Source organism: Tetrao urogallus, assembly GCF_951394365.1.
Source record: "Tetrao urogallus genome assembly, chromosome: 15".
Lineage (NCBI taxonomy): Eukaryota > Metazoa > Chordata > Aves > Galliformes > Phasianidae > Tetrao > Tetrao urogallus.
Window position 1 is genome coordinate 6310594 of NC_136828.1, and position 12356 is coordinate 6322949.

At 39.9% G+C, this 12356-nt stretch overlaps 1 protein-coding gene across 1 annotated transcript in view; it reads right to left on the reverse strand.

Annotated features, from left to right (window-relative positions):
• OTOA (otoancorin) overlaps window positions 1–8747 on the reverse strand; it is a gene marked incomplete at both ends in the record, with an annotated part of 30639 nt that extends 21892 nt beyond the window's left edge. The window contains 10 exons of the mRNA XM_079542779.1: window positions 1409–1548; window positions 1978–2084; window positions 3665–3768; window positions 4003–4238; window positions 5559–5690; window positions 7138–7225; window positions 8055–8082; window positions 8176–8206; window positions 8293–8321; window positions 8669–8747. Of these exons, the coding sequence (XP_079398905.1) occupies window positions 1409–1548; window positions 1978–2084; window positions 3665–3768; window positions 4003–4238; window positions 5559–5690; window positions 7138–7225; window positions 8055–8082; window positions 8176–8206; window positions 8293–8321; window positions 8669–8747 (974 nt within the window). The remainder of the gene's footprint in view (window positions 1–1408; window positions 1549–1977; window positions 2085–3664; window positions 3769–4002; window positions 4239–5558; window positions 5691–7137; window positions 7226–8054; window positions 8083–8175; window positions 8207–8292; window positions 8322–8668) is intronic.
• Between the last annotated feature and the right edge of the window lie 3609 nt (window positions 8748–12356).

Genomic DNA, 12356 nt, shown 5'->3' on the forward strand with positions numbered 1-12356 from the left:
AATCTGCTGTGTGCATAACCTCTGCTTTTAGTTCCTTTAGTCCCTCAGCAACAACCAGCTTATGATAATGATATAATTACCTACCACTTTAGCAGCCCATCTAAATTCTTGGGATGTCATCAAACTAACAGACAAATCAAAGAAACATCTATAACTGCACTTTTATACCAAATAATTACCTCCTGATGCATTATTCCATAACCACCAAGAGCTCTTCATCTCCTCTGGGATTAGCAGCAATGAATAATGCTACTTCTTAAAAGTAAAAATGCATTTAAACAGTCAGAGTGGTTAAAATGAGTAATATAAAGTAAGCGTGTTGTGAAAATTGAATATATTAAGGATTATGGAGCATGGTATTTCTCTCACTGATTAGAATCTGGCACCTTTCATGAGTGGTAAAATCACTTTTAAGATTTTTAACATTGAAATCTAGAGTGTGGGCATAATTCTGTCACTTACATCCCCAGCAATCAACAGTACTTCACAGAAGTCAATGAGTTACATTGCAATAATGACAGAAGCTCCAAAGCCACATTCTTCATTAGTTTAAAACTCTGAAGCATTCTCTGAGGAAAGTACAAATAACTCCAGACAGTGGTGTCTCAGGACTAAATACATCCACTTACATGACAGTGTAAATGTAAATGTAGAACACAGTACTTTCCTGCAGGTAGCTCTTGCTCACTACATATTTATGAATAAAAGCAAGATGCATATATATATATATATATATATATACACACACATATATATATTTAATTGTTAAAGTCAGTCAGTTCAGTGCTGATTTGACAGCCCTACAAGTGCAGGTTTCCGCTTGCACACATCAAGTCACAAGCTCCTAACCATAACTCATCTCTGCTGTGCAAGACTACCTGTAAAGAAGACAGCAGGATGGGTTTTAGACCTCTCCACTTTGTGACCACTCTGGCGACATTATCAGCTGGACACCTCCTGCAGCCCTGATTGACATGAGCTAAATTTTTTCCTTAAGTCCTAACCATAATGTGATTTGTACAACACACTTCTCTTTTCTGTAATTCAAACAGCTAACAGGGTTTGTGTCCTGCTCTCCCAGTTTGTTTAGCTGCTGTACTGTACAGCTTGATGGAGCTTTGATTGAGTCCCACACACACTGCTGTAGTCCTCTTACTACTGACAACTTCTCACTACAGAGCCAGAGACGAAGCATCAGCTAATTAGGCACACCTCCAAAATTCATAAAGCAGCAGTTCTTCACTGTTGCTAACCAGGGCTGGATTTCAGCCTGTATTTTTCTGCTGGAAGAAAAAAGCTATGCCAGATCAACAATCTCATCAGCTACTCACTGCTTAGATTCTCCTCAGTTCTCTCCTTATCTATTCATTCTCCCCATACACAGCAAGAAAAAAACCATCAGTCTTGCCTGTAGACAGTTGAAGTGTTTCTCACATCAAATCCCGACGAGTTTATTCTGTCCAGGAAGGCTTGTGCAAGCTCTGGTGTGATATCATACACTGTGTCCAACTGCTTTGTTGCATTGTCGTAGCTAATGAATAGTCTTATCTGATCAGTGCAAACAAAGTCATTCATCAGGATTAGGGAATGACTGCATCTAATAAAACGTTTGACACTATAAATTAATTGACTCAATGTATGCTTTACAGAAAGAAAGAAGATTTGGATAATACAGTATTTTTGAAGGTAACACTGCTGAACTGTCAAATAATTTGAGGGTCTTCTATCATTGGTCCTTTCAATACAAATCACAGAAGCCTGATAAAGAAAAATAACTACAGAAAAATATCACTGATCAGTCCTTCTGAATTACGTAAGAGAGGAATAATTGGTTGACAATGAATTTAAATTCACGTCATCTTTAAGAAATTAAAAATACATAAATTCCTCTTTCACGTTTAAGTTTGCATTTTGTTGACACCTTTTGTAGATGACATCATTTGACGGTGATACATCCAATGACACTCTTCTACTTACTTCACTGAGACTAATTTTCAGAATTTCTTCCAAAGGCAGATGGACCATGTATCTTCCTAAAATCCATAAGTTTTCTGCACTGACCCATGAAGCTGATTCATTGAAATCTGTTTTCAACAAATAGACAGTTACTACAATGTTTGGAAAGTTGTTGTTTTCCAACACTATCATGCCCACTATGTTACTATTGGTAAACGATCACAAAATAGCTGCAAATCAGAAAAATCCTTTGCAGACAGTCAGCTTCCCTCCATTAGCTAGCTCTTAGCACCACATTTTTAAGAACTCATTCACTTTTTAATGAAACTGAAATAGTATTGCAAATGTCTCAAATTTTCTCATATGAAGACAATTAATCTTTTATGTTGTAGAAGCGAAATGGATTAAGTACAGGACTGGCAAAATTATACGAATAGTATTAAGTATGAAGCAACATTTTTTAAACTTAGGTTTTCCTGATCAAATATATTATTTGTATTCAAATCAGGAAGGCATAATATTTTGTAACTCTTGATGTATCTTACATATTATTACTGATAATACCACTTAGTTCTGTAATATGCAACACCAATAATGCAGAAAATTAATAATTATTCATATACTCGTATGGAAAAAGGTTAGCAAAAATGCAAAATACTGCCTAATATTTAATAAATGTCATTTATCTGGTAACATTCTCAAAAAGTATTTTAAATGAAATCAGGATCCCTGAGTAAATAAATAAAGTATTTACAGACCACAACATGATAATAATATTAATAATATGGTAATAATACAATAATATGGTAATATGAGCTAGAAAGACAGTGTTTTCCCAAAGTGTCCTAACTTGACTACTCAGCATGATATCATATCTTCCCCACACCTGCACTGCTTTGCACGTGAAAGAGCAACAGAAGAGAGGCTGGCAGCTCCCAGTCCCTCCTGAGCTGGGTGATCTTTCATTAATTGAGGGCTCACTGATGTTCCAGGCATGACGCCTGATGCTGTGGGATCTTCCCAGGATTGCTGAGCACCATCAGGTGAGTCCTGCCCATGACAGAATGCATCACAGCAGAGTGGTGATTTTCCCCTCTATGACTTTACACGTTATGCAGATATTTTGAAGTAGTTGTGGTCCCAGGAGCCAGATGTTGCTACACTGAAATGAGGGGGCACTTTGCCTTTCACTTCCAGAGGAACAGGAAGAATATACGGTGGGATGTTCAGTGAGAAGCAGATGTGGCTTTGATATGTTGGCATTACAGCCCTCTCGTGGAGCATCCCCTGCACTGTCCCAGTGTGGCATGTAAGATATATTAGTCAGGCAAACAGACATAGGAAAATGCATACAATTGGATTGGCTTTTTTTTTCTTTAAATAATAGGCTCTCAGACAGGTCTATTCTAGTCTCAGCAGGAGTTCAGAAGTAAACAGTACATATCCTATTTAAATCTTAGAGAAGGAATTTGGGAACAGAGGCTTTGAGTACAACTCTGAGCAGAAGAGGTGAACAAGCATCTCTGGGGAGCTATTTGCTGTGATTAACAAATCTAAGCTTATTGTAGTCCACAGCAAAGGCATTGCAGAGAGCTACTCATAACAGTCCTGTGTTAAACATGAGAAACAACACAGTACAAGAGACAAGTCTTTTGTTGACTGTTTTTCTCTTATGATAAGCAAGAAGAACAGGTAATGCATAACATACCACTTCTGTTATAGGGTTTTTGTAGAATCTCCTTCATCCAGCCATACAGAGCTTTCTGTGTATTTGCTGAGGTTTTGTCATAGAGGTCCTTAAATACAGTTGATCTAAGTGACACAGTGGCATATTAATTCACTAATGAATAAGCAAAGAAAAAAACACCCAAAAGACACATGGACAAACGTTTTTAGAAACAGCAAGATAAAAGAGGAAAGCTACAGCTGATAAAACAGTGAGACCAGTAATCTACTAGTGAGAATAGTAATCTTATTCTAAGTGTACATATCCAGAAGAAATGCTACATAGTACTAATTGTGATGACTGGAAAATAAATGGCTCACAAGTTTCTGAAAGCATCTTCCTGCAAATCATTTGGGAGACTCCCAACGACATCAGGTTGGAGATAATTCACCGCTGACATTCGCAAAATCTGGCTTAGGATATCTACACAGTCCATAGCCCTCAGAGCCAGAAAGCATTTCTCCAGTGTTATAAGAAACAAGGTTCTGTTCACTCCTGGAATTTGGAAAATTCTCTCCCGAGTCTTTTCCCAATCAAGGATAACATTTCCAATTTCCTGCAAACAACACAGGGTTAAAATAATGTCTTTTCTGATTAATTCCATAAACTGTTCATTTTGAAGCCTTATGAAAGCACCCCACAAACAATATGGTGCTATTCTCATGAAAAATAGCTGCAAAACACTGCCTGGTTGTGTTTCTCCAGATAATTCCTGTTTGATGTTGGCTACAGACCAGCTTGAATCTTTATACAAAATCAAAATGAAAAACAGAAAAAGCCAAATGGCTCAAGTTACAGCACGTACTCTCACGAAGGAGTTAGTTACTTGGAAAAATGAACAGATGCTGGAATAGAATGAGTATTATTTCATATGTAATTTAGAATGTAGGCAACTCTAGAATGGATCTTTTCCCATGCAGTATTTCGTCAGCTGTTATTACAAACACCCCCTTCAAGACACCAGGCAACATCAAAGAAACAAGCGCAGGTAAAAGCCAGTCTGGCAGGGGACAGAGCATTGGTTGTTCCTTCTCAGATGTCAATGTCCCTAGGACAGCAAGGTCAGAGCTGATAGTCCCAGGCCTGGTTATTTGTTATTGTAATTATTACCCCTCTCAGAAGAACTACATCCATCACTTGAGAAGACAAAATTCACCGCTTATTGACAGGGCTTATGCTCTATGCTCCTCCTCCCAGTACAGGCTATACACCCATCTGGTGTGCTTCAGCAACAGAAGCTGCACCGCTGTTCCTCGAGAAGTGCTCTCTGCATTGTCCAGAGTTTGTCCTGGGCAGTTACCTCACATGGCTGGGGAAATGCTCTGCCTTTGTTCCAGGTTAATCTGCACCCTGCAGTGATGCACATGCTGGAAGCCTGCAGGGAGGATGCAAAGTGCTGTCATGCACCAGGATACATCCCCATTGAGTGGCACTCGCTGGATTTGAGTGAAACATATAAGGTGGGTCACCCATAAACACAGCACAAAGGGAAGAAAAAACATCATGCTGCTTCTCCTCCAAATTGCCTAATTATTTGCTTGTATGGTGCTTGAACAGGATAATTAATTTCACCTTCTTCAGTCATCTTGCCTCTTTCTTGCCAACGTGAAGAAACAGAAACTCAAAGAGAACAAGTGTTCCTACCCACCTCACAGAACTGTTCTCTGGACACACGTCTTTCTCCAGTGAGTAGACAGAAAATCCAGACTTGGGGCTGACACCCAACCTTTAGACACCGACCCCCCGAAAGGGGCTCCTGCAATCTGCTCCAAGCCAGCCAAGTAACAGCACAACGTGCATGGTGAGAGCCCAAGTCTGGTCCTTTTCCTTTTATCTAAGTTTTGGGAACAGCTCTATTTCTCATGCAGAGACTTACAAGATAGTCCTTTCTGCTGTTGAAAAGATACTTCATTGCAGTCTGGAACTGCTGTTGATCAAGTTGTTGAAATGCAGACAGCAGCTGCCTGGGCTGGTATAAAAGGTTCTTCAAGTAACTCTGTGTGGACGTCTGAAGTATTAAAAAAATATGCATTATATACATAAAATTCACGGTACCCACTAGATGCATCTTTTACTCTCTGAAAATCTCCACATAAGGAGGGACAAGCGTTCAGCTTTCTGTTCTGCCCATGTTGTCAGTGACCAGAATAACTACAATCAAAACAAAATGGCAACAAAAATAATCTAAGTACAATGATGGAAGACAATAGCTTTTAAAGCCTATGACTGGTATCATGAGCAAGTTCTCTTCAGTGAGACATGTAACAAAAATACCTCTGTTTTTCCCTTCATAAAAACAAATATACTAATGTTTTCCTGTTTCATGGCAGAGCTGCACAAATAAGCTCTTTGAAGAGCTCTAAACATCAGGTACTGTGGGCATAAAATTATTACTTAAAAAAGGAAGGAAATGTGCAATTAGACAGGAGGCGAAGTCTGCACCAGGTCATAAAGCAAAACTACCCTTTCTCACATCAAACTGCATTAGCAGCTAACAACCTCATGCCTGTTTTAAAACTCCAAGGGGAATTCTAGCATAGCAACAGAAAACAGGTTCATTAGCACTAGACTGGAGAAAATCCCTTCTAATTCCCACCAGAATTATTTCAGAATTGGTTAGGAATTTAAGTTGACACTGCTTTGTTGCCTTTGCATTGCCACCACCACCTATTAACACAGTTAGGTCTTTGTTATCCAGGGAGTTCAGGGCTGATTACAGCCTTAAAATGTTAATAAAACTCATCTGTGCAAAAGAATTCTAAAGACACTGAGAGCAAACAGAAAGAAGTAGGGTCACTCTCATGCAGATTTGGAAGAGTGTGGCAGCAAAAAGGGGTTTGAGGAACTGCAGGGCTGTGGGTCACATGTTAGATGCTCTCAGAGTGCATGCAGGGAGGACTCTAGATTTGGGTTAGTGGCTGCAGTTCCACTTCAGTTGGTGAGGTTGTTGGATTTGACTCCTCACCAGTCATCATGGCATAGGGTAAAGGAAACCAGCTTTTTTCTATGTTACCTCCCCAGTGACAATTTTAAAAAGCTATCTCAGAGGAGCCTTATAAGATGAAAGCATTTTTTTAGGATGCTCTGGAGCCTCTCATTCCATCTGCAGTAATGCAAACTACAGCCACAGTCAAAATCTTGAAACACTCTCCCATTTTATGGCGAAAAAGCGCGTGCCTATACTCAGTTCAGGAACAAACAGGAAACGCCAAATTTTTGCTTACCATCAGAAGAAATACAAAAGCACCTTATTGTTTAATCCTTGCATAATGTTGCAATCTTTAAGGGAAAAAAAAAAAAAAAAAAAAAGGTATTCATCTTTCCTACCTCTCTGCTACACTGCAGAGCTATTAATTACTTCTCTTATTGACAACTTAACTTTGGTTACGGAACTGAGTAGCTTATTTTAATTCCTTTTTAAATAAAAATGCCAGTGCATTTTAAATGACACAAACCTGGAGGCTGCGAAGAGTAAACTTAACCTCTCGGGCATGGAAATATGCCATGACTTTTGTAACCATATCTGCTGTCCATACATTAGAACTGCAAGAGAAAACAGGACCAAAAGTGCCAGCAAAATAATATAGCATATAAAATAGCTGATTTAGTCAAGACAGTAAGAGAAGCAAACACTATCAGTAACAACTAAACGACACAAGTAATCTTGGCCTAACCAGATTAACAGCCAACATATTGAATGCAATGAATAGTTAGAAATCTATTAGTAATGTGTTGGGGTTTTTTTTCTAAATCCATTTCCCCTCCCTAATAATATCAATTTTCTGACATGCTGCCAGGCATGAGATGAGCTGTGTGGTGGCTCCTCGTAATACCTCTTCTGATCTGCTTATCCAAAGTAAGGATGAGGACTAATTTTTACTGCCTTTTCCCCAGCAGAGTTATTAATGCCAGTGTTTCTTCTTTACACAGCCAGATTTTCTCAAAATACACCAGGGTGGAATTGAGGCTTTTATTCTCTTCCATATTTAGACAAAATTGGCAATAATTACAAAGTCACCAAGAGCTGGAGGAAGAGGGACGGATGGAGGGTGAAGCAGGACTGGAAACTGACTGCACACTAGAACTGCACCAGTAAGAAGCCATTCTGAAATACATGAACTAAGTTAATTATCAAGGTTTTTGAAAACTGTAGCATGCATTCAGATTCTCAGCCTCAACCTATGCTTGCCTTTTGCTTTATCATGAAAAAACAGCTTTTTCTTCATTAGGACAAAATATTCCTCACAGCAGATCTAGACCAAAGTAAGCATGTAGCAATTTCATAATGTTTCAGCTTTTGTGGAAATGAAACAGATCAGACGTGAAGTGCACGATGATACTGAAAATCAAGATGGTGAGAGTAATACATTACCTCTGAAAATGAAGTACATCGAGGAGAGCTACATGTAAAAAATGGAACGGAAAGAGTTACAGCGAGATACCGAGTTTTAATTCCTTTTAGCAACGTAAATGGGAACAATTTTGCACATTACCATTTAGGTATTTCCCAGTCACTACTTCCTCCTTCAGAAAAAAAATAAAGATGTGTGATCAGTTATTTTTAGATTATGTTATAAATGTTATTAGAGAGACCAAGTAAAAATACTAACCGCAGCTTTGTGTAATAGTGGAGGCAAATCTGTAAAAGATCATCATGTTACTAGAAGGTGATGGACATTTTACCATTCAGTTGCTGTACAAAAATGTCTCTCATGCAGCTACCACAACTATATACACACTTATAATTTACAGTCACACATTTACTGCAGCTTTGATTAAATGTACTTATAGAAGGACGCTGAAAATAAAAAGCTATTAAATAATAAGTAATTCTGTCTAAATTCTTTGGTATAGTCCCTGAGGCCATGAGAGCAGAGAATAGCCTCCTACTTACTAAACAGCACTGAATCTACTTTGAATCTACTTACTAACACAGTTTTCTCCATCACACAGAATACATTCCTGACATAGGATTTCTAGTCTTACCTTCAGAATTCTGACTGTGAGTAATCTCAGCAGGATTCATTAATATCAATAAGAAACACATCTTCAGAAGTCTGAGCATTTCTTCTAGTGTTTATTAGATTCAGAAGATATTTGGATTGAAAAAGAAAATAAAAAGAGCAGTCAAAAGGCAGCATTCGCCCCAAAGTTCCATTGCTGTAAGTCAGAGCCAGTCTAAGCTACCAAGTGCAGGCTGAGATCAGAATAATCTGCAAGTGCTTGCTCCCAAGCTTTCAATTTAGATCTTTTTCCAGGCTGGAGACACACTTTATGCAAATACAAGTCCACCAGGTGTGTGTGCAGCCAGGAATTGTTTTCCCCCCTCTTCAGTAAATACTTTTTCCTTCCTTGCTGCACTTTGGTAAGCCACATTCCAACTAAATATGACTTAAATGCCATTTAGCAATAACAAACAAACAAAAAACTGAACTTTTAAGCTCGGATGAAACAGAAAAGAAATAGACTGAAAAATGAAACTCCAACCAGTCTTTCAGCCTTCTTTAGCTCATGGAGTTGCCTGCACGACCACTGCAGCTCTGCCCTGCCCTGCACTGGGCCTGGCCTTCAGCATCAGTGCAGGGTGCCCCAGGCAGGGGGGAGGAGCTCTCCCTTTCCTTCATTTCAAGGGCTTAACTGCACCGTGCTTACTTTCCCCATTTCTTTTTGTTGCTGAATTTGGATCTGTGCTTCAACACTCCCCTTCCCCCCACCGTTGTTTTACTTTCCCTGGATTGAATTACAGATTTGAACATTTGATAATTAGAAACACTTTTTGCAGACTGTTCAGTCTCACCTATCTGCTAGGTACTGTTTTACAAGAACACCTGTCAACAGCCTCTAGCAATATCTCAGCCTAATGCAAATACATAACTCCAGCCTTGTAACAGGAGTGACTCAAAGTGATGGATGACAACACACCGAAACGCTGTGCTTTAGGAAGCCAGGCCCCATCCTTTCTTTGCACACACTGAAGACCTTTTCAACTACTCCTCTGGGAGTGCTGTACTACATCTCTCTCATTCAGATGTATCTGGTTTCTCAGACAATGAACTTTCTTGTGTTTGTTTCTGCTATTGCCCTATTAATTTTGCAGTAAGGTCTGATTACTCTGCACGGTTTAAATCATGCTGTCAATGTCAATCCTGACTTTTTTATTCCAACTCATTCACTTTGATCACAGAGAGTATTTTAATTAAGGCATACCAAATTAATATATAAGGAGATTAAATGCTAAGAGAAGTTCTCTTCTATCCTGACTAATTGCTGTGGACAAGTAGCAGGAGCATAAAGGATTTGCAGAGAAATAGCCCCGCTTGATAAGAATCTGTGAGATTAAGTATTTCCTTTGTCGCTGAAACCAGTCCATTTGCAGAAGTTCGCTGGAGCTTTTAGGCAACCCTGAATCAGCCTGTAGCTCTTCAGCTTCCACCCAGCATCCCTCTGCAGAGTTTTCTTTGCAGTGTGGCAGCACGCACTATGAGCAGGTCTCCAAGTCATCTCTTGCTGGGCTCTCAGGTTATGAGGAGCTTGCAGATTGCTCCTGCTCTCGCTCCCAAAACACACGCTCTTACATGTCAAGAAATCCTAGACACTTTATCACCCACCTCTTCGATGCAGCCAGTACCTTATCTGAAGCCTGATAACCAGAAAACTAACCTCATAATCAGAAGTCTTGCTGATAACCTCATGCACGAGTGCCTTTTCTCCCCCTCGCAGCCAAGCTCTCAGTATCTCCACAAAAAAGCCCCAACGTGGGAACACTCAGGGGGTTCAGGCTGCAGAAGGAAGGAGGGAAGAAAGGGGAGGGCAGAGAAGAGAGTTGCTGAGTTCTTGTAGCACCAGTGGGGACAGCCAAGCGCTTTACCTGCTTCTGCCATGTCTCCTTCCCCACACACCACAGTGTAAGGAGCTGGCGGTGGCAGCCAGGACCCCTGAGAGGAGGGCAGGGACTGCCCTACAGCTACAGGTGCCTAGCCAGCCTTCAGAGGGGAGGGGAAAGGTCCTGCTGTGGGAACTCAAGAGGGTGAGAGACTCCTACAGCAGGCAGCAGAGGCGTCTTATCCTGAGATGGAGAGTTTTCAATAGGATGTATGAGGACAACAAACTGGGACAGGCTGGTATGGCCCAGTACCTCCCACCTCCCCATGCTGAGCTCCTGGCAGCAGAGCTGGAACTGACTGTACCTGGGGCCATCCAGCCAAGGGGGCTGTGGCTTCTGTAAGATGAATCTCTGCCAGATTTCTGCTGAAAGCTCCCGACTAAACCATGCTTTTGCACTGTGTCTTTTCTCCTGTGATGCAACACATCCAGTGCTACCCTGACAGAACAGACAGTTCAATTATTCTCCAAGGCAAAGTACTGCTCATTGTATCACTAAGAATTGACTTACACATCACCATCCTCACAGCAGGACAGGGATAGCAGAGGAACAGAAAATCCAGGGATAAAGTATCAGGACATTAAACTGGCCACACTTGTCCCCTTGGATGAAATCTCAAATAATTTCAGGGAATTTAAATGACAACTGAACTCAAAATGGTTTCTTTGCATGGGATGTGGAAGCATTTTGCTGCACATTAATAGGCTCATGAGGTCATAGAACACAAAGAAGTCCCTGAAAAGTAGGGGTATAGGTACCATCCCTCAGGGATGCTCTGCACAACAGGTCTAAGGGGGTTTCTGAGGATAAGTACCAAATGCATAAAATACTTTGGATTTACCTTAAAACAGAGCATATTTTCTGCCTAGGTTATTATCTCTACAGGACAAAGCTACTAAGCATTCTTATTCTGTTGTGTGACTGTGTACTTAACAGCTACATTACAGAAAGAAAACAAGGCAAAACTATCAGAGAATATTAAGAACAGGATTGCAGTGCTGTGATTAGTATCTACGCTCAATATATTTGTGGTGCTTTAACTTTAGCTATATTGCGTGTCGTTTTAACAACAAAGCTAACACGACCACACAAGTGTGTGTGTGTGACAAGTGTCTCAAGATACCTTGACAGTTAGTAAACAAGGAAGTTGTCACAGAGCTTCCAACGCTCCCAAAAACTGGGAGTACTTATGGCCGTCTGAAGAGCAACACTGACTCCTGCAAGGCTCAGTCCTTTAGACTTTAATCTTACTCTGGTTACAGATTTTCCCTGTCACCACTCACATTTCAGTGCTTCAGTTTTGCACAATACTTGTTTAAATTGAGAAAACAAAATAGGCAATAAAAATACTTTTACATTGTATCTTCTGACTCAAAATATCCCAAAGCTATTACAAACAATTGTTTTAAATTACAAAACTAAAAGATATGAAAGATATGCATAGTCTCCCATGTGATTATAACCTGTGAGAGCAAAACTTTCAAGTGCCATTTAACCATTTAAGAATTTGCTAAATGAAGCTAAATTCATTGCACAAGAACCTATTTTCCCATTACTAAATAGGTCTGAATAAAGTAAAAGGAAAGGAAAGGATTCATTCTAAAGCATATAGAATTCATTTTTCCAACAGAGAAGTTTCACTGCATGCTGTGCTGAAATTCAGTAACAGATGCTGAAATCAGAATAATGCTGAGCCTGAATTACTGCTGGAAAAAAAAACCCCACCAGTGAAAGCTCTCACCCCTTAATACAGAACACTTAATCTTTCACAAAGACTAAGAATAAAAGGCT